Source organism: Bubalus bubalis, chromosome 1 (assembly GCF_019923935.1).
Source record: "Bubalus bubalis isolate 160015118507 breed Murrah chromosome 1, NDDB_SH_1, whole genome shotgun sequence".
In the NCBI taxonomy this organism is placed as follows: domain Eukaryota; kingdom Metazoa; phylum Chordata; class Mammalia; order Artiodactyla; family Bovidae; genus Bubalus; species Bubalus bubalis.
In genome coordinates, this window is record NC_059157.1 from 116,312,286 (window position 1) to 116,339,121 (window position 26,836).

Here is a 26,836-nt window from a genome sequence, read left to right on the forward strand (position 1 = left end):
TAATACTGAAAAGTTTTTGATTTTATTTCCAAGATCAAATATTACAACAGGACATTTACATGTATTTATAAAAAAATGCAGCAGTTGAATTTATAGATCAGAGGTTTCCTTGAGTTTGGTCCCTCTCTCAGCACAGTGAGCTGATGTCTTCGAAAGACTCCCCTCCCTCCCCCACCCCAAATGTCCCACCGCCCCCTCCCCAATTCAAGTTGCAGTATCAATATAAAGTAACTGGGTACAACACAGCAAGAATATTCACAATTTGGTACAGCCAAAACCAGAGGATCACCAAGAGAAAGATCCTCATTTTAGAAATTATTTACCTATAGACTATGTGTATCTATAGATATATCACACCCAGTTATCTAAGATTTCCCTGGTTTTAGAGCAAGTGGAAGTTCCATTGAGTCTTAGCCAGCAGTTACAGCTCTGCTTTATCTAACAGCATGTTTTTCTCCTCCTACAAGTTTATATTTTCTATGGTCTCCTTATGTCTTCAAATTTAAGGCTTTCCCTAGCACCTTTATTATCTCTTACTAGATATACAGGAGGGTCTTTCAAGTGTCTTGAACAAAAAAATTTAGTGGATGATCCTGTCGCCCCTTTCTCACTGGTCCCAAAGCCTTCTTCCCACTCTTGAGAAGAACTGCAGAAACAAATGATCTCTCCTAGCACCATGGGATTAAAGCCCTGAAAATTGAGAACTATATGTTATGTGCATTTTAGGGAGCACTTGCCAGAAACACTACAATAGGAGCACTGTCTCTGTCCATTACCTTCTTGGATTCAATAACCAAGTTACACTACAGATTAAATTTAGAGCTTGTCCTGCATTAAGAATGCAAATCTCACTGAGACCACCACTTTATCCAGAATAAGTTGAGTATACAAACATCCCAGGGAATTTCTAAATACCATTAGAAACTGCTTGAGAACACTAAAGCAAATACCCTAAGTTGACTTCACTCAAGTCCCCAACCCACCCCCGTCCCTATCCCCAAATTCCATTCCTTGATTAACTTCTCCGAATAAGATGGGAAGTGAGATTTGGAAAATGACATGAAAAATGTTGAAAAAACACAATAGTGAAGACACCAGAATTGGACACTCCAGATGACTCAAAACGCAGTTAAAACTGAACTCATACAAAGCATGCAGAGAAGCCTACAAACACTCCTGAGAGTTTCCATGGAACAATCAATACCTACTTTCTTTCTTAAAGGGTTAAAATAATAATAATAAAAGACACCAGATGCTTAGAAGTTGTTAACAATCAAAAGGAAAACCATTCTAAAAAAAAAAAGATTCTTAAAGGAGTGAATAAAATTATTTCTAAGATTCATGCTAAAGCTTGGCTGGAAGCCCCTCAAAATCCAAGTATCATATAAGCATCAACCTGTACTCATTTCTCTACAACTAAGACTAGAGGATTATCTCACAGCTTTACTGTCTGTCTCCCAGCAAATTTTAAACAGTCTTTCCAAATCTAAGGGACAAACCTAGGAAAGGAACAAGGCCCAAGTCCCCAAATAGGTAAGATAAACAGCCACTACAAGCTTACTACTAATTAGCTGAAATGTGGAGGTCACATACTACTTTCATTCTAATTAGCAGGTAAGAGGGGATTTTCTGGCGGCAGTGGTCACTCCATGTGAGGTTTAACTTACAGGGCAGTTAAATGATCAAAAAGCTACTGAGAGCATATGATTAGTGTCAAAAACCTATTTATATTTTGAATCACACCATTTATTGATATTTTTCATTATTAAGAACACAGAAGCTGGAGAAAAGCATACTATAAAACCATTTTGTTGAAAACAGAAAGATATCCAACTGAGCATCAACATTCCAATGTCATTAACTTGAATATGTCCTGGTGACACGTACTAGAGTCAGTGACCTTGACAGAGGAAAATTAAAAAATAAAAAAAGCAGAATGGCAGGGAATGGTTCCAGACCAAGAATTTCTCTCCCTTAACAGTTAAGATGCCCATATTGAGTCTTTGAAAAAAAAAAAAAACAAAAAACAGAAAAGACTTTAAGGAGGGGAGAATTCAATTCCAAGTCAGAATTTATCTAATGATTTGAAATGTTTCCCATTTTATTTACCATGTCTAATAAATGAGTGATTCATGGTGGCCAAGTTAGATTAATAATTTCCTTCAATGGAGATAAAATTTTTCTTACATTAAGTAGAGCTTATTCTTCCAATCTATAAACCCAAGTGACTTTATAAGGGATATAAAATCTTAGGGCATTTTGATCTCTGTAGAGGAAACACTATTAAGCAAACAACAAAAACTTGTTGTTTGGTGCAACAGAATTAAGTACAACAAGGCAAATGTCCATATTTATAGATTAATATGTGATTGTTCTTAGGCAAAATACTACCATCAGTATTTATATCTCTAATCCTACAAGTCTGGTTATCTTTTGAAATGCTTTACAGAAATACTAAATTATGTTTTATTAAGGTAGTTCATAATAGATTGCTCAACTCTACTTTGAGATCATGTCAAAGAAAAGCCTGTACCAAAACTATTATGTTTATGAGAAAGACTGAGATTCTAAGCAATACAACAGCATTCCATAAGCTAAAGAAGGGGGAAGGGTGTCATGGACTAGCTATTCTATATTTGGAATAAGGATTCCTAGGTAGAGAGAGAGTTATAAAAAATGATGCTTGCCTCAAATTCTTTCCTGGTATATTAATTTATAAAAAATGAAAAGTTATTAAAAGTCAGAAATGGAATTTCTTAAACATATCCAATTTCATTAAAAATCATGACATTTTCTGAGAATAGATGTCAAAAATCAAGAAGAGAATGGAAACATAAAAGAGAAAGTTGTATTAAAAGATTTTCTAATTAAGGGTCTCATTACATTCAATAATTTAATCACACAATCACTTCATGGGAAAACTACCAAGGTCATCATAATCTCTATTTTAAAAAAGGCTAAGATTCTAATCTGTCTCTCTAGCAGGACTGACACATAGGTGAATCAAAGACCGTAACAGCCATCACTGAAATATAGAATTTTGACATATCAGGAGAAATCACCACACTGGCCTGGTGTTCTATGTTGGTTATTTTCAGTACTACAGAACATTTTTACCACTATTCTAAAATGTATACAGTGCAATACTAAGTTTCATGGCAAGACAGTAAGTAAAATGCTAAGCAGGGCAAATAAATGAAGTTAAATATTCATAGCACACAGCTGTCCTTAAGTGGCTTTTTCATCAAGGCTTATGTTTATTGGAAAATTGCTATTCACCGGAAGGGTGGGTTCTTCTTACTATCATTTAGTTTTACACAAGACTTTACTTACTCATCAACCTCCATTCCGTGATTTACTATTGAGTAATACTTCTGAGTACTATTTACTCTCTCTCTCTGGCTCTAAATGAAAGAGACCCAGAAAGACAGAAAATGACACCATGGAGATACACTCTATGGGATAAGAAATATTTTTAAAAGTCAACCTAATTCGATTCTGAAAAACTTGTTTCTGTCAAAACCAAGTGAATTCTACAATTTACACAAATCAATTTCCTAACAACTGCTTAGTCAGTAAACTGCTTTGTTTAAGCACACATATAGAATTAAATTTAACTCTGGCTGTCAGTGAAATAATTGGTTCTTATTACATTTTAGTCACACTCAACACTGATTAGGAAGACAGCATTAAGTTTAAATTAAAAGTAATGAATTGTGTTTAAAAGATCATTAGTAAACCTGAAACTATTATACTCTCCTGGAGATTTCAATCATCACAGTATGGGTAGATCAAGTTACTGGACAAATGAAACCTGGACACAGGGAAAAAAGCAAGAACTGATTAACAAGAATGCTTTTAATTACTCTAAGGATTAATATATAAAATAAGAGGAGGAGACTCAGAGCATTAAATTTTGGAATGGAGAGGATTCAGAGATAATATAATTCAGTGGTCTACAATCTGTGGGTTCCCAGAGTCTCTGGAAAGGGTCTGCAATTCCACATACACACTTACATTTTCTCCACCTAAGGAAGTAAGGATTTTAATACTTAACCCCATAACTCCCCACCACTGCTGGATTTTAACGTTACAAGCCCTTTTACTTGAACAGACTAAGAACTATTGATCTAGTCCAATTCTCTGTTAATTAGAGGCAGAGATGTAACCCAAGTATACTTTATACCTACATATAGTACCCCTTCTGCATATAATATATAATACATTTAATGTGTACCCAAGAAGAGAAATTAAATCTTCCCTTTCCAGTAGCAAGTGGCTCCCTCTGGTATTTTCCTAAATGTCCAAATGAGATCCCTGCTAGCTTAAATCTTTAATCCTGGGATCAATACTTCTTTCCTAGTTATGCCTTATTGTTATATGTCACACCCTAAATCTAGCAGTTTCAAAAGCTGGTACTAAAGAATACAGGGGAATCAAAAGAAAATGTGAGCAAGTGTTTGCCACTTTTCAGTTTTATTTCCCTAAATAAAACTTACACTATTCTTTACCTTTTCTAAACTTCTATTGTAATTATGGTTCAGACTCAGGAAAGTAAGCATTTACATGTTCTATTAGCTCATGTGTAGTGTGTCTCTCCAACTGGAAAAAACAGGCAGGAAGCAGATCTTAGATTAAGATTTTTCCAACTTTGATTAAGGACTCAAATAACTGTTAACTTACAGAGTCAAGGAAGTAGAATTTTATAGAAGATTTGAAAATACACACAGAATGTTCAACAATCTAATATAGACGGGATATAGAAAAGATACTTGTATCTTTTCTGAAAAATGGTAAAAAAAAAAGGTTGATAAAATTCTTTTTTATCCTTTCCATTTTTTTCTTGGCAAATAGTGCCATAGTTATTTTCCTTTCACATCTTCATCAGTGCATCATTTTTAAAAAACAATTAGTAATCAGCCACTGAAAATAATGGTGTAAATAAGACTATATAGGCATAGTACAAACCTCACGAGCTTTAAGGAAACAAAACCAAATAACTTACAGAGCCAAACAATGAGAAGATAACCTTTTGAACAAATTGATTCCTGTTGTAGGAGACCACAGCACGGGAGTGAAAAAAAGCATGAATGCCAACTCTGATTTTGCCACTTACTAGCTGTGACATCCTGAACAAGTTCTCTGAACTTCAATTTTCTTCCTTATCTATAAAATGGGGAAAATATGCATTTTGTGGAGTCCTTAGGGAGATTAAAGAAGAAAATGCACATGAAGTACTTAGTACTTGTTAGATACTCAAAATTATTTTCCTGTTCTTCCCCCATTTGGCTATTTTCTTCTCTGGTCCCCTCATAAATCAAATTCAAATGATTTCCTGTTACTTTCCTCCCTACTAATTTTCATTTCATCTCCCTATATTTGTCTTCTGTCATTTATTCTCATCAAAGTCTATCCTGTTCTTTTCCTTCCTACCTTTTAAGGTCTCTTTCAAGCTGTTTCCAATACCTATGAGGAGTGACTATTTTTATCTAATCTCACTAACTTCATTTTATCTATTCAATAAAACCTCTCCTCCAAAGAGCTAAGGAATTTGCAGAGGAAGTAAGACTTACTAATAAAGTGTATTAAGTTCTTGAACAAAGCACAATCCATACTCTTCCTGTGTACAATTCATAATGCCTTCCTTGTGGGCCTATATACCAAACCCAGGATAATTACACTCCTGCCTCAAAATAAAATCCTCTACATCTTGTACTCTAAAAACCCCTGTTTTATTTAAGTTGGATCAATATCTCATGCCCCATCTCTTTGATATGCTTACTTATATCACTTTGATGTGGTCATCTCATAGTAATCAAAGTTGAGAAAGTTACTTTGGTTTCTTATACATGGATATGCCAGAGCTGAGCTTATCAGAAAGAACTACATCTTATCATTAATGAACATGTTGTCTTTTAAGTTTTCTAGATATGTTTTACAAAGAGAAACTAGTAGGTAAAAGAATGAAACAGAATCCTATGGGGAAAATTCTTGACTTCATATTTTTAACAGATTTGGACTTTAGCTGTGACTCTGCTGAGAGTGGAGATAGGTGCCATCACAGCACCAAAGCTGAGCATAACCTCACCTCTTACCCTGTGCCTCCCTGAATTTTTAGATTTTTGACCTTGTCTATGACCAATAGTTTTTTTTACCCTCTGATGCACCTTTGTATATAGCTCTGTTCTTCAGATAGCAAGTATATTATCCAAGTTCAGAGAAACAATTGAGGAATTAACATGAAAACCATGCTTCCTCAATAAATCAGAAGCTGCTAGTTAGCCTCGAGAGCCTATGAAAATACACCAAAGTGGTATTACTCAGTCACCAATCTAAAGAGAGAACTTTGACTCAAGGTATAAATGAAATTGTAATTATATAAATATATTTATAAATATTTATACAATTATATACTTATACATAAGCACTTACACAGACTTAGAAAAAAATGTAAGAACATTAATTCAAAAGGACTCACTGAAGAATAAACAGAATTTTCCATGATTTCCTTGAGGACATACATAACTCATTTTTTAGGGAGGGTCCCTCAAAGTCCAACCATTAGAAACCGTATTCTCTAATTGTGTACTAGCAACACACAAGCATCTTTTTTTTTTTTAAATCCCCCAGTTGCCAAGAGAGTGATCTTAAAGTAGATGGGAACCTAAAGGTCTCTGAGTAATAGCAATTTATGTTCCTCAAGTAGAAGAATCAATCAATCTAAATCCCAATCAACAAAATAGGTTCACTCTGTATTATGATTTTATAACAAGTTAAAGTTCTGATTTTGCCACCAGAATTACTACTACCCATTCAGAGGACTCTAAAGCTCAAAATAAGAATTGAGCATAATGTGAAGCTGGTAAGTCTAATTGTATTATACAGATTCAAGATGACCTCTTCTAAATAATACTGAAAAAAGCACTCACCAACTACAATTTGAATGTGGCTTTTGTTGGCAGAAAAAACTCACACCCAAAAATTACAGGTAATCTTCCCCACTTCCATTACTAAATGTTGTCTTATGAACTGATTTTAAAGGTCCTCCCCTTAGAGCTAAGTTTTCAGTTCTGATACCTTTTGTAAAAAACTGCATGAGGAATTAAGCTCATTCAATCACCAGAGCCTTTCAGAGACAGTTCCAACCAAGGGTAAAAGATAAATCATTATTTCTAACCAAAGGAACATGGTTAGCAACTCTCAGCTTCATCTTCTTTTTCCCCCAGGGCATACATTAAGTATGCCTTAAAGCACATAGGACAATCAATAACCATAGTGGTTACAACTACAAGCCATTGTACTCATGATTACTGAACAGCTGCCTTCCTATAGATCACTTGTGGACCCAAACAATGGAAGGGCCAAAGGAACTAATATGCTGTACTGGCAAGTACTTTCCTATTCTAGTCACCACAACGTGCTCACAAAATGTCCATTCCAAGATTAGCAGGATCAAGACAGTTTACAGAGTAATAACGAAGAAAGCTGTCTCAGGCTAGGATATTGAAAGCCACTCCATGCTTCTCACCCTAATTTAACTCTTTCTGTCAGTAACACATATTATGGAAATAATTCTAGATGGCAGTTCTTTGAGAAAAATATTAAATATAATGAGCAGTAATTATAAAGGATGCTTTTACCATGTAAACAAAAGCCTGGGCACTTTGTTACGTGGTATTTCCTACATGAACAACAAAACAAAACATGTGTTAGAGAATTTCTTCTCCCTACTGAAAAAGGGCTTACAAAACAGAGAGGCTGTTCTACTTCTGAATCTGGCCATTCCTTTACCAAAGGCGTCTGAGGAGTAACATTTCATTTGATCCCCTAAAAGTGCTGTGTAAGAGACCACTTATTGGAACACACATTTCCTGCTGCCAGTACTAGGAGGTCTTATCCTAACACTTCCATTTGGTCACCAGATTAGGTAAGAAAGAGAGAGAAAAGTAGGAAAAAGAAGTAAATGGGAAAGGAGGAAAAAAAAGGGGGGGAGGTGAGGCTGATTACAGGAGAGAACAAGAAACAGAAGAGAAGGCAGGTGACTTGCTTGCCCAACTTTGGCTCTATGGTCCTATGAGCCAAAATGCATACTCAGTGACATGGTATCTCACAGAAAAAGGGAAAAAAAGGGGTAAGCTGAGAGAGGTCAGGCCATGATGTTAATTTCTTTCCTGTACAAAGACAGTCTCTTGAGGACAAAGGCCTGCCTCCTGTAATGTAATATCATAGTCCAGATGAGAGAGTTTCCTCCGAGGGAAATTGGTGAGAAGTTCAAAACGTTCATTTGGATATCCTTTAGACTGGACATGCTTCACCAAAGCCTATGAAAAACAAGAGAAAAGACAAAGTTGTTAAATGGGAACAAAAGACAGAACATAATGAATAATTTAAAAATATAATATTCATTTTTATATCAGATAAGATGTAAGTTTAAGTTATAAAAACTGAAGCTTACTCTTGTAGAAATGGTGATATAACACTTTGCATGGGGAGATGATAAACCTGTACTCAATAATTAATAGCCAGTAAATGACATTGAAATGTTCAGAGTTATTACTGTCTCACCAATAAACAAACCTAATTTCTGTTTATAAAATTATTATCCTCATTTTTAAACATTTCGTTAGTTTTCCTTCCTTCTATTTATCAGGGAAGATACATTTTTCATCCTATCTTGTCAGTTGTGCACTGAATCCTTTCTTGCCTTCTCAGAAGCCATGCCACCACCACAAACCACTTTACATGTATCTTCAACATCTTTTCTACAGATGCTTCCCATCAGACTTAAACATGCTTAGTCTCTCCTTCAATCATCTTTTCCCCTCTGATTGCTGCTCACTCCTCACTCTAGATTCAAGACCAATCTTCTCAAAAAAGTGGTCTATACTTGTATTCATTGTTTCATCTCCCATTCCTTTCCAATTACTAGACTAGGAGACATTCTAGGTATTAACACCAGAGGCTAGAGCCTGCCTGCATTCGTCACAGTCTTTAAGAGTCTAATTATTTTCAGCCACAGCAATGGCCAGGTATAAACACTTGACCCAAGGAGGATTCATTCATAGGCTAATCTAAACAAGTCAGATTCATTCTCTTTTTCAGGAGTTGAAAAACACAAAAGAAAGGCTTATCAGCTATGGACTCTAGAGGAAAAAGCTCTCAAAGCTCTCTATTACAGATTATGTACAAGCTGCTTTCCAAACAGTCATCAGAATACAGAGAGAAGTATGGTATGAAGCAGAGAATCACAAGGGGGACACTCAACAGGCCCAACAAGAGAAACACACAGAAAATAGTCATGGTTCTTAACTTTTGCAATTCCAGCTACTAGGAAATCCAGGAGGCAGTCTTTAAATAAATACAGTCTTTAAATAAACCTCACTCCTTTTCCAGGTAATAATTTCAGTTAGGTTTCTACTGCAAGCAGCTATGGAACAGAGAAGCCTTGACTAGAACAGACTATGCAAGTTGCCCAAAATAAGGTAGGAAGGAAATAAAGCAGTGAGAATTAAAGATTCACCACAGTGAAGTTTCCAGTTAGAGGTCATACCTAATACCCATAATCAAAGAATCATCAAGCTCATTACACCAATTAGTTTTTCTGCTTCAAGTAAATTAGATATACTTACTAGCAGTTTAGCTTGCTCTGGAAGAGTGATTTGTTCCCTTTTTCCATCTGGATACCGCAACATCAGCTGTGCTTTTGGTCCTAAAGAAAGGGTTAAAAAATATATATAGCTATGTGACAGAACACTAATTTAAACAAATAATTCTCTTCAGCAATATTAAAATTTTAAGTAAAGGAAGTTTAAAATGTGACCCACCATTTACATCAATGCCCTCCACTATTCCATCTGATTTTTCAGGTGACATCTCCAATATTTCTGAATCCATGACTGGCAATCCTTGGTGGTTTGTGGCTGTTCCAGGCTCAGTTCTGGCAGGGGGCTCAGTCATTGATCTTCTGTTCTCCTCTTTTCTATGCCCCAAATCTTTGTGGGGAGACTTTCTAGACTTGGCAAGATTCTCTATCTCCTCCTCTTCATCAGAGCCACAAACAGATATGAACTCCTCACTGCCAGAAAAAAGTTCAGATTCAGATTCTTCATCTGAGCGGCTATCCTGTTTTGTCTGTGTGGAATCAAAATGTGTCTCTTGTAAGGAGGCTCTGATGGCAGCTTCTAGCTGACTGTCTTCACTTGCATCTATAAGGCTCTCCTGCAAGATGCAGTCATACAACATGGGTAGAAAGAAAAAGAAAACAGTTAAACCAAAAAAATAATCAAGTCAAATAGGGTATGGGAAATCAAACAGTCAGCTTGCCATTATTACTGTCTGCTGGATGTATCTCTTCTACTAAATTTTAAGCTATTTGAGGGCAACAGCTTTGTCTTAAACAGCCAAGTTGGAATGGCACTTTAAACACAAAAATAAAAACTGTCACACCATCTGGCACAATGATTACAAGCACAGGACTTGGCAGGATGTGGGGTGGGGGAAATAAAAAACAACTTATTCCTTGCCCAGAACAAGACATGAATTAAGGTTTTAAATATAAAAGTCAAAACATTAGTCTTTAACATGACTAAGCACAAAGAAAGATGTCTATCTTGCTCACTAACCAGTACAGCTTTGGCACACAGAAGGCTATCAGTAAATAAATATCTCAGTAATGATCATTTTACAAAAAAATCTAACAGGCAGGTCTTTAACATTCAAAACAAAACAAAACACTGTATAAAAAATATGAAAAAACAACTACATTTTTCCAAACTTAATTTCAATGAAGGTTCTCATTGTGACCACAAAAAGCAACTTCCAATAGTTCTCCCCATGGAAAAGTCCTACTGTCACAGATTTCACTAAACTTGTTGAGTCACAAAACAGGCATTACTAGAGTGAATCCAAACTATACAAAGACTTTTTATGATAGTCAAAAGCTGAACACTGGATATTTTATGATATAAAGGAACTACAGCTAATTTTTTGCAGGTGTGTTAGGGATACTGTGATTATTTCTAAAAAAGAATCTTTTATCTTTTAAAGATACATGCCAAAGAATAAATAAATAAAACAATGAATTCTGAGATTGCTTCAAAATAATTTGCTTCAAAGGACAGGGTATAGCTGAAACAAGACTCACCAGACTGAAATTAGTTAATGGACACATAGAGGCTCAATAAACTCCTTCTATTCTAAAATTTTCCACAATAAAAAGTTCAGGTTGTTAACAAAAAACTAAAGGAGTTTCAATTTGGCTTACCCTATCTACCAATAAAATAAAAAAAAAAAAAATTTTTTTTTTTTTTTTAAATTTTAAGGCAACTTAAGGCTAATTTAGCACCAAAAAAATATATAAATTGGACTTCCCTGGTGGCTTAGAGGGCAAAGCATTGCCTGCAATGCAGGAGACCTGGGTTCGATCCCTGGGTCGGGAAGATCCCCTGGAGAAGGAAATGGCAACCCACTCCAGTATTCTTGCCTGGAAAATCCCATGGACAGAGGCAAATTTTAAGGCAACTTAAGGCTAATTTAGCACCAAATATATATATAAATAAATAAAAAGGTAAGTAGATGTACCCATGTGACCACCAATGGCTTAAGTGAACTGTAGGTTTATAATAATGATATTACACAGCATGCAGCTTGATTTTAAAGACTCCCACCATAGTAGATACTGCTGGCTTCCTATCCAACATTCATTCTCCTCTGATTCCTTACTTACAAGATCCGACTTCTATTTAACTTTGTACTTGAGGCAGATAATATGGTTTTCTTTTTTAGTGAATTCCACTGGTTGGTTGTCTAACATTAAACCAACCTTGAATTCCTGAGCTAAAATCCACTTGGTCAGGATACACTGCTTTTTTATAAACCGTTGAGTCTGATTTATGAAAATTTTGTTAAGAATTTTTGTATCTCTGTTAATGAGGGTTATTGGTTTAATTTCTTTGTCTTTTGTTTTCCTTGTAAAACAAAGCTCAGTTTTTGGTTTTGGTTTTGATAGCAAGTTAATGCTGGCCTCACAATGAACTAGGCAGTATTTCTTCCCCTTTGGTTTCCTGGAAGAGTTTGTGTAGAATTAGCATTATTTCTTCCTTAAAAATTAAAGACATTTACCAGGGAAGCCCCCTGGGCATAGTTTTCTTTGTGGGAAGTTTTAAACTACAAATTCAATTTAATTAACAGATATATTAATAGGACTATTCGGGTATCTGTTTTTCCTTTAATGAGCTTTAGTAGGTTGTGTCTTTCTAGGAATTTGTCCTTTTTACCTAAAGGGTCAAGTATTTGACATAAAGTTATTCACTGTATTACTTATTATTTCTTCAATAACTGTAATATCTATATGGATGACTCCTTTCCCCATCCTGTAATTGGTAATTTGTGGCTTTTTTCCCCTGACCATCTGACTAGAGGCTTACCAATTTTATTGACTTTCTAAAAAACAAGCTTCTGGTTTCATTTACTTTTTTCTTTTGTTTTCTAAGTTACTGGTTGATCTTTGTTCGTTCCCTTTTTCTTTCTGCATAGTTTGGGTTTGATTTAATTTTTTTCTGTGTGGGTCCTTTTTCATTTCATTTAAGATGGAAAATTAAGTCATTAATTTGAGGCTTTCTTTTTTAATACAGGCACATTTAGTTATTTAGTTTCTCTGTAAGTGATGCTTTAGTTCCATTCCACAATTTTTTTTAGCTGCAAGAGAAATTGGTAAATGGAATTTTTTTGTGGGGCATGCTTCCTTTTATAAACACAATTAGGATCTTGCTTCCTTATTAAAAGGTACCTCAACTGTGTGTGTTTGTACAAGCAACTGTGTTCAGCTAAAATAAGCAGAAATCATTATCTGTGGCTCTTTATCTTTGTAATAAAGATATCACCTCTTTTCTCCTTCTCCATTAGACTGTGATATTGGGAGCACAGCATCTATACCATAACCATGAGGACAAAAGCCAAGACTAAGGATGGAAGTGGGGGGAAAAAAAGAGAAGGGGCCTGGTTCCTTGATGACATCCGCAGCAGTCAAGTCCTAGACTGCTTCCCTCTGAACTTATTGAGAAAAGATGTCTTCCTTGTTTAAGCTATTATGTGTTGCAGTTTCTCTTGTACAGAGTTGATCAGAATTTGTTAAGTCAGAGAATTATTTAGTTCATAAGTGGGGTCTGAGGTACTACTCACCCAAATAAGCCCTATGTAATTATCCAATTTTATGGCCCCACTCTTTTCCCTACCAAGTTCCTTAATTTTTATAAGACATCTTGTGAAATATTAAACCAAATTTATGTTGTAATTCAGCAACTCGAAAGCTCAGGCTCTGGATTTTGACAATTTCAGCCTATGATTGCAAAAGATGAGAAGACCCTCTCAGGGAAATCATAGAAACTTCCTGGATTTTTTTAATGTCTTAAAAAAGAATTCTACTTAAGTAAAATTCATGAGTAATGGAGGAGGAAAAATGAATTCTACACAAACCCTTGACAAGTACTCATAGCCTCTCCTTAAATGTGCACTTTATTTTTGGTAGTAATTTAAGGAACTGTTTCATTACTGCATGGTACTAGACTACTAAAGTCAGATCCTCTATAATCAATTCCATCCTCACTGCCATCAAACCCAAATAGTTCCCATAATCAATGAGAGATTCTCACAACTTTGAAGGTCTCTTACTTAAAACTAATTTTGCTATCAATTATCAAGTAGGTCGGCCTAGTAATAGCATATTATAGAATTAAATATAGAAATTATCTTTAGGTGGGCCTGAGAGCTAGGGCCTAAAGCTATGTAATCAGAAATAATGCCCAACTACACCATGAGAGATGTTCTAGCAAAAATATCATTTCTGCCGCTGCTTAGACCTGGATTCCAAAAGTCCAAACAGTACTGCCTCTCAAAAAGTGGGTTTCTCTGTTACTGGGCTCACAGGTAAGCCGCCCTGCTCAGTGTTACACATTCACATTGTCCAGTTCTAAATCCAGGCCTTGGGTCCCATGCCTGATCCTGGCAGCAAGTGAGACTGGAAATATGAATCTTGCAGCTTCACTGAGAAGAAAGAACCCTTATGTGGGAAACTATCAAAACGTAAGATGTTGTACAGCCACATATTTTAACTGTCTGCCACTTACATTATTATCTTTACCATCTTAACCTCAAACATTTTACACAAGGCACTTCTATACAATTATATTTAATTGTCCATCACCACTTCTCAGTCATACTTACTGAACGGGCACATTTTTTGGGGGGACTGCTAGAAAGTCCATCCAATTGCCCATGTTCACCCAGAAATCCCGTTACTTGGTCCAAGAAAGAAGATACATCTAACTGGTGCCACTCTACAAGCTTCTGACCTAAAAACCAGGATATAGAAATATAATAAAACCAACGTTCTTTCTGAATTCTCACTAAGTATTTCTTTCAGCATACCACAATTAAAATTTACTGGGAACATATCCCCACCCATCACCACTTAAGTTAACAGTGTCTTCATAACCTAGAAGATACATTAATTATAAAGAACCTAAGAGATTCCCAGCCTTCATGATAGAACAACTACGTTATCTGCTGGTATCATTTATTGCTATTTAGGAAGAGGAGATTCAGACAAACCAATACATATACAAAACTCAATCAGTTAATAATGAAACTAGCTCTACCCTCTGCTTCTCTGGTGGGATTACAATGAGTATCGGAACAATCTTAAATAAATGACCTAAGGGGATCCTTAAAAACAGTAAGATAAACTGTTATTCTTTGAAAGAACAGAACTGCAAATTTAAAATACTACCATCTCCCAAAGTTGTTTCCTAACGAACTCCCTAAATACATACATCAATAGATTTTTAAGTAATTCTGAGGCACATGAACAAGAACCTTTCATATACATTACTACAGACAATCTTGAAACTGGATCCAAGATAAAATTGAAAACTGTTTAGGTAATTGAAAGATACACGATAAGTTAAAGGCCATAAGCTGAAATATACCTTACCTGTCCGTGGATCCAAGATGGAAACATAGGGGAAATCCCCTAGCTTATAAAACTGTATGTATCTCTGACCTTCCTCACTGTCGTGATAGACCTGTTAAGTCATTGATACATATTAAAAAAAAAAAAAAAAAATCAGCCTCTTAAAAAAGTACCTTGTTATATACCGACAGCTATTAATTCTCCAAAAACACCTTTGGCATGTTAGGCTCTCACTGCCTACAGAGAAAATGAAGGTCACCTAATGTGAACACTTCACTTCCTGTCTTCAGAGTCACTTCTGACCCTTACATAAATACAGCAATCCATCCTTTCTCCTTGACCCAGTTCTTCCTTTTCAAGTCACCTGTCCCTCTATGTCACTTCTGACTCTCAACTACATACATCTTTTTTTTTTTTCAACTACATACATCTTAATAAATCACGATATGTTAAGATTATCAACTCAAGTGCCCAGCATACTGCTAGGCAAACAGATGCTCAATCAATAGTTGTTGAATAAAAGGTTACTATTCAGAAAAAAACTTACAGAATTCAGGGGCCTGTAAAGAATGAACTGGCAAATTACTAACATTAACAGCATATCTTAGAGTAGGGAAAAAATTAATTCGTAAGTTTTTATTTTTTATAAATTTTTTTTTTGCTGCATTGCACAGCATGCAGGATCTTAGTTCCCTGACCAGAGATTGAACCCGTGTCCCCAGTGGAAGTCTCAGAGTCCTAACCACTGGACTATGGGAGTTTTTCCCTATAATTTTCCATAATATAAAAAACTGGAGCAAGATCACCTACTGTTAGCATGGTAATTTATATAAAAAGAAACCAGAGCCAGGAAGACTAAGTGACAAATTTAAGCACATACAATCAAAGATTACCAAACTCAGGCTAAAATCAACATATTAAACAAAGGTTTCTCAATTCCTTCAAATCTTCTACATCTGCACTATCAATTATAGTAGCCCCCAGAATATGTGCTACTGAACCATTTGAAATGTGACTAATCCTAACTGCTATACTGTAAATGTAAAATACATACCAGATCCTGAAAGCTTAACACACCCCCCCAAAAAAAAAAACCCCACAACCCAAATGCCTCTATCAATATTTTAACATTAGTTTTATATTACAGATACTTATTTTTAAAATATATTAAAATCAATCACCTGTTTCTTTTGACTTTTAAAAATGTGGCTACAATAAAATTTTAATCATATTACATTTCTGTTAAACACTACAGCTATACACTCTTATCAAGATGCTTAAAAAATGATGTTAAAATTCTTCTGAAGTATGTGTACTATATGGTTATATGGCTTGGGTCTTATTTTTTTTTTTTTTTTGGCTTGGTTCTGTTTTTTCCTCCTTCTCTTCACTGATGCTCTAATTTTCTTTTGTCTTTACTATCTTAGCCATTATGGGTGGCTTTATGTTTTCATATGTAATAATTTAATTCAGCTATTTTTTTTCAGCTTATAACCTACTTCCTCCTCCTAGAAACCACATACTACCAAAGTAAAATGCTATAAAATGTCTGATTAACTCTCCCACCTGCCAGAAAATGAAATGTTCCCGGATAATATTCTTCACAGCTTCGTTGCTCCATACATCACGGTTGAGGCACTGGCATGCAAAGTCTTGTACATTTTGAATGTTTATCATCAGCCACTTATTTTGCATCTGGCCACACTCTTTGGCCTGTAAGAATAAAGTTACATAACAATTATTAGAAATAGTTCCTACTTGGTAACAGGTGTGTTTCAGAATTCATAAGTTATCTTCTTTCCATATAAATACTGTTTTTTCCCTCAAGTATGACGCCTAGAGTTTTCTGTGTATAAACATTAATTACATTTTTTGCTTATATACACATGTATATAGATATGTATAATTATACAGTCCATTTGCAAGCATTTTTCAAATTTAAATGAATTGTTTTCCTTTTATCCATTGTTATTTATTAGAGTGGCTGGATTTTTATTGCACTGGTAAACATGTAAACCTCTTTACCTGAAAAAGATTCCATAAACAAGGGCACAATTCTATTGTGCTCTCTACTAATCCCTATCCAGAAATGTACCTCTTCTTTTTAATAACCGTAACCAGTATGTGTGTATTAGTTTATGTTATTTTTTCAACATCATTTTACACACATTTCCAAATATCATAGTCATCTCAATTATTAGGCACATGGCATTTTATAGATTCACTCTATAAATCTTTCACTAGAAGCTGCTGAGGATTTTTTCTCTCAGGGTTCTTTTCCTAGGCGTGTATTTAAAAAACTGAAACTACAGATGAAACGATGTTTCAGAATGATGTCCAAAAGACTCCCCAATTTACAGCACAAGTATCAATTATGAGTGTGTACTTTTTTCCCCCTTACACTGCCTTATCACAACAATAATCTAAGAAATATTACTGAACTGGAAAAGGATGGCAGAAAAGCAAATGAGCAAAAGCTACCCCAAACCCTCTTATAGAAACAATGAAATGGAAGTCACAGCTTTTAAATCATTTTGTCCTGGAACAATATATTTTTTGCCAAATCAGCGTGACATGGGAAAATCTTAAGAATCAGCTAAAACTCAGATTAATAATAACTGAAGAACATATATCATTTTGGAGGTATTGGAAAACATAAGACTATCTTCTGTTTAATAAGCAGGTTTACACAATCTTAAAAAAATGTTATTCTACTTTTCTATACAAATCTTCCAGAGAAAATAATTTTATAATATTTGTTACTGATTCCAAAGGTGAAAATCCAAGTTCTAAAAGGAAGTAGCCTTATAATGAGCCAGAAAGCTACAATTAACTGGTCAAAAGCTTATTTTTAAGTATACAAAATCTAATAACTCCTTGCTTCTAGAAAGTAATAGTATTCCACTTAATCCCTTGCCTATAGCAAGCATGTGGATTTAAAAAATGGGTGATAAGTGAGTAATTATACTGCTTTAACTGAAGAAAAGTATTTGAGAAAAAAGAAAAAACATTCTAGAGGGACAGACTAAATAGTACACATCCCTATAAGGTAAATTTACTACATCTGCCTGCAACACTGACCAAAAAACCCCCCAAAAACAAAACAAAACAAAAAACCCATGAAAAATTTTAAAAATGCAGAGTTCAAAAACAATAAGAGCTATCTGCTACTGTTTTTAAAAATTCATCTATTCAAAAAAAAAAAATTCATCTATTCACAGTCATGCTTTCATTCATTCAGATTCATATTTGAGTATCTACCATGTTTCAGGTACAGCTATAGATGCTGGAGTTATAGCAGTTACCAAACCAAAAAATCCCTTCCTGCACAAAGCTTACAATGGGAGAAGACTTATACATGCAAAAGAAACTGAAAGATATTAGGAAATTACTTTTAATGCAAATTAAAAATCAAAACTACAATGAGGTGTCACCTCACACCAGTCAGAATGGCCATCAATAAATAAATCTACAAAAAACAAATGCTGGAGAGGGTGTATAAAAAAGGGTACCCTCCTACACTGTTGGAAAAGTATGTAAAGAGGATACAGAGGAAAAATTAATCTATTTCAACAAATATATATGCAAAAAGTTGAAAAGGAAATATACTAAAATATGCACTGTACTTTCTGATGGAAACGGAAACTATTATTTTTCCTTGTTGCTTTCTTTTGGCTGCGCCTCACGGCATATGGGATCTTAGTTCCCCAAGCAGGGATCAAACCCACACCTACACTGGCAGTGCAGTCTTAACCACTGGACCACCAGGGAAGTCCCTCCTTGTTGGTTTTTAATTTTTCTCTAATTTTTGCCTAATTTGAATAAAAATATAAGCTATGTATAAAGTTTATTTAGAAAAACTTTGTTATGTATTTTGTTACTGAGTCAGTTCTTTACATTTTAATTAAAATATTTTAATTTGCATTTATAGCAAGTACTTTGGAAATTAAAGTACTCTTGGTTCTTCTAAAAGTAGAAGAACCTTACTTCTACTTACTTTACATCAGTAAAGTCCAACTGAGTGGCAATTTTACAAGTAAACATGCATTTGTTATGAAAATAAGAAATATTTTATGGAAATTGTTCTGATTCTTTCTGTACAATATACTCTAGATTATACCACTAGATAATTTTTGGAAGGCAGTTGTGTGCCAGATACCCTTCTATGCACCATGGACACAGAGCAGTAAATAAAACAAAATCCCTGTATTCATGTTAATGGGGAAAGAAGAAACTTACATGCTAAGAGGGAAAGGGGAAAACAAGAAATATTTCCTTGCCAAGGTCAGATAACTTACCCTAGTGCCTTGTTCACTCAGCTCCAGCTACACAAATTTCCTTGGCTGTACCAAAAATATGCCTGATCTCTTTCCAACACTAGTATCTTTACACTTAACTGTTTTTCTACTCTTTCCTAAGATCCTTCTATGGTCTACATTCCCTCACTTTGTGCCCAAACAAAAGAGTCCTCTCTCTCTTTCCCTTACTCTATTTTATACTTTCTCCCAGCAACTACTGTAACCTGAAATTTCTGTGTGTCAAACATACATAAAACATATGTATATACACTAAATATGTTATATAGATATTGTTTTTGGTTTTTGTTTAGTCTGTTTCTCCCTCTAGATTATAAATTTTTTGATGTCAAAGGACTTAGTATAATTTGTTTACCACTACCTTCCTATGGCAGAAACTGCTTACAGATAACAAATATCCATTTTTTCCTTCACCATAGTAACAGAATCTCCAACTTTCAGCTAAGCATCTTAATTTACTAGTATCCTTTGCAACTAGGTGTAGCCACATTGCTAAGTTCTGATCGATGGAATGTGAGAAGTGATGTGTATGACTTCTAAGTTGTTCCTTTAAATGGAAAAGGTGTACCTTTCTCAGTCACCTCCCTCCTTCATGCTAACTGAAAAGCAAACATAGTGGTTAGCCACCTTGAATCATGCAGACAAGGGCAAGCAAGGCCTAAGGAACAGCAGAACAGGACAGGAAAAGCTGCATTCCTGATAACTTCATAGAGCAGAACCATCCTAAAAGCATGGACCTCTATCTTGTTTAAGCTATTGTTTCTTTCCTGGTCTCTCTCACATGGAGTTAAATCTTTATTCCAATAAATATAATCGCCATCCCCTAGAACAAGGCCTTACAATAGGAGACCTTGTTAAATACTGAATGAACTTCACAGGCCGGAGCCAGAACCCTTGATTATGGTCTACCTCTAGTTACACTAAGAAACAACAAAGTCTAGTTTCTAAACTTGTAAAACTGTAGCTCAGATCTACATCTAATCCAAACCTATGGGTCCTGCCTGAGCAACCAAAGAAAGTGAAAGTCACTCAGTCGTGTCCAAATCTTTGCAACCTCATTATTCCTTTAATTTTTAACATTCATCTCTCTTAAGTTTCAGCAACTTAATTTTGCATATTGCTTCCCTAATTTTTATAAAACTAATGGATATACCATTAATCATAATGAAATGCCTATTTTTTCTGGGAATGTGTATATCATTTAAAGAGTTGTAAATGATAAAGTTGAGTATTATCAGTGAAAAAATACAGTTGAAAACAACATAGGTCACAAAATACAAAGAATAAAAGGTGATACAACAAATTGAATCAAACTCCAGATGACAATATTGAAAGATTCACATCTTCCCTTAATGAACAAGCAGCAGACTAACTGCTTTTTATGAGGCCAAAGTGTCCAAATTAAGTCAAGTTCAGAGTTACTTCACTAAGCCCCTGAGCAACACAGAAGCTAATGAAAATAGAAAGCACATCAAAACAAACTCAGATCCTTTTTCTTTCTTACATATTATGTTATTCTCCGTCAATGGTTATTAGAAAGGATGGGCAGTTGCCATGTTAAAGATCACGAGTGAAAGATGAAGAAAACTGAGGAGACATCTAACCTGACATTTTTGAGCTGATAAATTGACATCAGACTCCCTGAACTTTATTTACACAACAAAAAGAAACACATCTGGTCAAACCTCCATTATTTGGATTTTGTTACATGCAGCCAAACACTTTCAGGTTTTACAATTCAGAAAATTAAAGAATGCAGAAAGCAGCAGCTTATAATTAAATTTCTTAACCTAAATATTTCACTTAGACCCTTATGGCAGAAAGTGAAGAGGAACTAAAAAGCCTCTTGATCAAAGTGAAAGTGGAGAGTGAAAAAGTTGGCTTAAAGCTCAACATTCAGAAAACAAAGATCAATCATGGCATCCGGTCCCATCACTTCATGGGAAATAGATGGGGAAACAGTGGAAACAGTGTCAGACTTTATTTTTCTGGGCTCCAAAATCACTGCAGATGGTGACTGCGGCCATGAAATTAAAAGACGCTTACTCCTTGGAAGGAAAGTTATGACCAACCTAGAGAGCATATTCAAAAGCAGAGACATTACTTTGCCAACAAAGGTTCGTCTAGTCAAGACTATGGTTTTCCTGTGGTCATGTATCGATGTGAGAGTTGAACTGTGAAGAAGGCTGAGCGCCGAAGAATTGATGCTTTTGAACTGTGGTGTTGGAGAAGACTCTTGAGAGTCCCTTGGACTGCAGGAGATCCAACCAGTCCATTCTGAAGGAGACCAGCCCTGGGATTTCTTTGGAAGGAATGATGCTAAAGCTGAAACTCCAGTACTTTGGCCACCTCATGCGAAGAGTTGACTCATTGGAAAAGACTCTGATGCTGGGAGGGATTGGGGGCAAGAGGAGAAGGGGATGACAGAGGATGAGATGGCTGGATGGCATCACTGACTTGATGGACGTGAGTCTGAGTGAACTCCAGGAGTTGGTGATGGACAGGGAGGCCTGGTGTGCTGCGATTCATGGGGTCACAAAGAGTTGGACACAACTGAGCGACTGATCTGATCTGAAGTGTTATGTTAAAGGGCAAAATGTTTTTAAAAACACAATTATAATTCACTTCCAAATATATAGCTACTAATGTCATTTTTGTAGTTAAGTGTTTACCCTACTTTATCCTAACAGACTTACCTGAAATTTAAGTGATACACAGCTATAGAAATGCTCTTCTGATTCAACAGAGCATTAACATGCCAGTCAACACACAAAATCAAGCTGTTTGAACACCAACAGAAGAATATTTAAAATCCCAACTAAACGTATTCATTTAACAAGTATCATGTTCCTATGAAACACTAGAGACTGGATTGAAAGGATTACCAAAATAAAAAGAAACATGGTTCCCCTGCCCTCATTGAGCTTATAATTTAGCAGACAATCAAATAAACCTGCTCCAGAAGGTTTTCCTTTGGTTTCAGCTAAATTAAAACCAAGAACTGAAGGAGAACATATTTTGCGATTAGAGATGCTCTTTTCAAACACACTTGGATCCTCATAAAAAATGAGTAAAAGGTAACTATAAACAATTCACAAATGGCCAAAACACACACAGAGACTATTCCCAGTAGTAGTCAAAGACATATAAACTTTAAATGATTAAAAAAATAAATAAAAATGGCAGATTCTAAAATGATGCCACACAATAAAGTGATTTTATTAGGTAATATCATATACTGGTGGTAGAAATATAAATCAATGTAACTTTCTAGGTATCTCATTAAGACACCAATTTCTCTATATGTTGAAAACTTTTTTTTGCTCTTAGAAAAATGCCACTAAAAACTGCAAAAGGATTCACAGGTTGGGTTTAGAATCTCCAACAACTTACTGTTTCAAAACTGCCTTTATGCATCAAATCAATGGGTGGCCGGAACAGATCTGCAAGGGTAGTTAGTTTCTTATCTATTGCTCCTCCATTTCTTAATTCCTGTTCTTGCCGAACTGCAACACAGGAGGATAAGAAAGTTTCAATTAGCCATAAAAGTCATGAAATCTCCCAATTAAAAAAATGTATCAATTGCAAGAACTAATGAACAATGTGCTTGATCTCAAATGCAAAGATCTAAGGCTGACTCTGAAAAATAATACAAAGTGAGCTGGGGAGAAAGTCTTAAGACTTGGTGCTCTCTATCCAAAGGTAGGGATAAAGGCAAAAATTACCTAAGAGTCACTATTCAAAATATTTCCTTCACATACTCAAAATGAACTTAAGCATACAAGAAAATTTTCATCTCCATTTATCTAATTTTGAAAGTCACCTTAATTTATCTAGCTACATTCCAATTGTTTCAACATTCCCAATCTTGAAAGACTCTGCCAGTGAGAGACAATGACTACCGCTGTCATCTGCTCCTGGAAGTGTACAGGATTCCCTGGATGACTTAAGTCAGTCTGGATTCCACTCTCTCAAGTTACAAGACCTATCTGAGCTTCAATGAACTCATTATAAATCATTACAAAATCAAATATGGTCCAAAAGTTCCTCACATATTCTCTAAACGTATCTGTCCTTTTCTTTAGGGTTCCATTACTAAATCAGTACTGCTGCTGCTGTCACTTCAGTCATGTCCAACTCTGTGTGACCCCATAGACAGCAGCCCACCAGGCTCCTCTGTCCCTGGGATTCTCCAGGCAAGAACACTGGAGTGGGTTGCCATTTCCTTCTCCAGTGCATGTAAGTGAAAAGGGAAAGTGAAGTCGCTCAGTCGTGTCCAACCCTCAGCGACCCCATGGACTGCAGTCTTCTAGGCTTCTCCATCCATGGGATTTTCCAGGCAAGAGTACTGGAGTGGGATGAAATTGCCTTCTCCGAAATCAGTACTAAATCCACTAAAAGTAGATGGTCAAGATTCTCGTTCTAATTTATCCCACAGAAAGACATAAACCTATTTCAAACAGCTGTAGCCAAAATGTTAATAGTGGCTGCGTGGGGTAATATGGCTTTTTCTTGTATTTTTCAATCCCTATAATAATCATTTTCATTGTAGTCATTCCTTTAATTGACATATATCAGGTTCCTGAGGAAAATCAGTTTTTATTTTATTATAGTCAGCATTTAAGTGCTCATTCAGAAATGGATTAAGTTCGTAAATAATCAGATTTCTAATATTATATCCACTTCTCTTATTCTTCTATAAGCAAGTAGGTTAGAATTTAGAATAATTCAGCTCAAGGGGGTGGAGAAGGACATGGTAACCGACTTCAGTACTCTTGCCTGCAAAATCCCATGGACGGAGGGGCCTGGTAGGCTACAGTCCATGGGGTTGCGAAGAGTCGGACATGACTGAGAGACTTCACTCTCATTTTTCACTTGCATGCACTGGAGAAGGAAATGGCAACCCACTCCAGTATTCTTGCCTGGAGAATCCCAGGGGCAGAGGAGCCTGGTGGGCTGCCGTCTGTGGAGTCGCACAGAGTTGGACATGACTGAAGCAACTTAGCAGCAGCAGCAGCAAGGGGGAGTTAATAACAATCACAGACTGAATTCATAATTTACTTTTCAAAATAAGATGAATCCTCAAAGTTATTAGGCCTGATATTAATCATTTTTTTCTTTTTAAGAAAAAAAATTATATAGAACAAACCAGGATCTTGACTTGAAGGGGAGTGTATGGGTGCTTTTCCACCTTGTGGTTTTATCTGCAGGAGACGGGGAGGGAGAAAAAGACAAGAATGGAGGCAGAAGGAAGGAGGAAGAGAAAAGGAGATGATAAACTGATCCATAGATACCTACTAGTTTCAGTTTGAAAATCCCGGAAACCATCAAATATTGAACGTGCAGGCCGTCGTCTTTTAGGAGCTTTAGGAGAAAAAAACAGAATTGACACAAAAGCTTAAACATTAATTTTTTAACAATTCTAAAATGTCTTTATAAGAATTTCTTATTTTAAGACACTAAGATTGATAATAGTGCCCTCTTCCAAAAAATAAAATATTTTTAAAACTTTCAAGTCGTTCATATATAGTTAATGTAACCATCTGCAGACCAACATTTTGTTTTATAAAAAAGAAAATTAAGGTCCAGCCAAGACTTGGCCAAACTTATGTAAAAAGACAGGAAGAAAGATTGTGAGGATGATTCCACATGGAGATGAATCTTACACATGCTCCACATATCAAATTCAGGTTATTTTAAAGGATCTGCCTACCCTTTAGTAAAATACTTGAGTAAATTTTAAACCATAGTATTTAAGAACTACTTCTTAGTAAGTGGCACACATGTAGAATTATAAACACCAAAAAACAATTTTAATTTTAGAGTATAAATTTTTCCTATAATTACAGAGAAATAAACAGAACCAATGTCTTCTGATACTGTTGAATAGGGCCTATTACCCAATCCTTAAATATTGTACAGATAAAGTTTCAAAAGCAATCATCAAAATGTTATCTTACTGTATGTTCTTAAACCTAAAAAATTTACCAGGTCTTAAATGGGAAAAGAATCTGAAAAAGGACAGATACATGTATATTATATATAACTGAATCACTTTGTTGTACACCTAAAACTAACACAGAACTGTAAATCAACTATAATATAAAAATTTTTTAAAATTACCAGGTCTTTATATACATTAAATAAGGACATTTAATGATTCCTTCAATATGGATGACAGTCACTAAGTTGGCTTATGGCAAGCCCGGCAAGCATGTAACTAGAATAATACTCTGTAAGAAATGATGATTAGATAGTAAGATCAGATAGAAACTATGAAAGTCCCCCAATCCCAAGTTCAAAGCATCCTTCACAACAGCCTGCATTTTCCATTATATAGGGTAATTCTTTAAGAACTACTGAGTAAAAAGCAAAACAAAAAAATAACAAAAAAATGCAGAACCACATGTTAAAAAATTACTTATTTGTTTAAAGCATTATCTGTCAGTATATCATTTGGAAGATTCCCCTGGAGAAGGGCAAGGCAACCCACTCTAGTATTCTTGCCTGGAGAATCCCATGGACAGAGGAGCCTGGTGGGCTACAGTCCATGGGGTCCCAAAGAGTTGGACACAACTGAAGCAATTTAGCACATATCATTTATGCACATATGCATATCAGTATTTACACTGAGGAATCACAATATTATCTCTAGGAAAAGGAATTTGGTAAAAATGAGAGGCTTCTATATTTTAACTTTGCATTGAATTTCAAATTTAACTTGAATTTTACATATAAATTGTTTTATTTTATTGAATAAATTATACAAATTTATTTTAAATTTTATTAAACTTATAAAATTTAAATATTGCATTATTTCTCTCTCCCTCCCTCTATACAGAAGAAGCAAGAAATATTCTTTCAATCTTGGAACTATTTTTATTTGAGAGTTCCTATCTTAAATATATATGTTTCTAGCAGTAATAATTTCTCAATGATTTCTTAAAACTCATTATCAAGTACTATTTAACCATAACAATTAAGAAAGTTTTAACCAATTGTTAACCATAACAATTAAGAATTATCTTCAGTTAAGACATAGAACAGCTGCTTAAGAAAGCATATTATTATTGGAGAGGTAGTACATAATATATAAAAGGTAGTTTTTTTTTTTATTTTTAAATTACCAATGGCAGGCCAATCAACATTCTACGTTCTTTATACACATACATATTCACTCCCCCAACCCTGCCTCCAATTTAGCCCTTCTCAATCTCCTGGAGATTCATCGTAGGTCCTTACTGCTAGCTTTCCAACTACCCTCGTATTTCTTGGACTCATGACCTATTCCCATTTGTTTCCCCCTTATTTATCCTAAGTCAAAGCAAGAACTTCTCCTCAGGCCACTACACCTCTAGTGTAGTGTTATATCACCATTTCTATGTGTTAGGAATCCAGGTGTGGCTTAGTTGGGTCCCTCTTTTATGGTCTCTCAAGGGTATAATCTTTAGATATCTTACTATCTATCAGGACCATTATTACTCCTGCCTGCCTCTTCATACATGGTTTCCAGACTCTTCCAAACCATATGCTAAAAGTAAACATCAGTCCT

At 35.2% G+C, this 26,836-nt stretch overlaps 1 protein-coding gene across 3 annotated transcripts in view; it reads right to left on the reverse strand.

Annotated features, from left to right (window-relative positions):
• Positions 1-26,836, reverse strand: part of UBXN7 (UBX domain protein 7) — a 60,335-nt gene continuing 33,499 nt past the window's right edge. For all 3 annotated transcript variants that reach the window (XM_025285725.3, XM_025285730.3, XM_044942978.2), the window contains 8 exons: positions 24,583-24,648; positions 22,678-22,790; positions 16,535-16,681; positions 14,990-15,080; positions 14,221-14,348; positions 9,825-10,218; positions 9,630-9,709; positions 1-8,321 (listed from right to left, as the gene is read on the reverse strand). In XM_025285725.3, the coding sequence (XP_025141510.1) occupies positions 8,160-8,321; positions 9,630-9,709; positions 9,825-10,218; positions 14,221-14,348; positions 14,990-15,080; positions 16,535-16,681; positions 22,678-22,790; positions 24,583-24,648 (1,181 nt within the window). In that variant the 3' untranslated portion in view covers positions 1-8,159. The remainder of the gene's footprint in view (positions 8,322-9,629; positions 9,710-9,824; positions 10,219-14,220; positions 14,349-14,989; positions 15,081-16,534; positions 16,682-22,677; positions 22,791-24,582; positions 24,649-26,836) is intronic.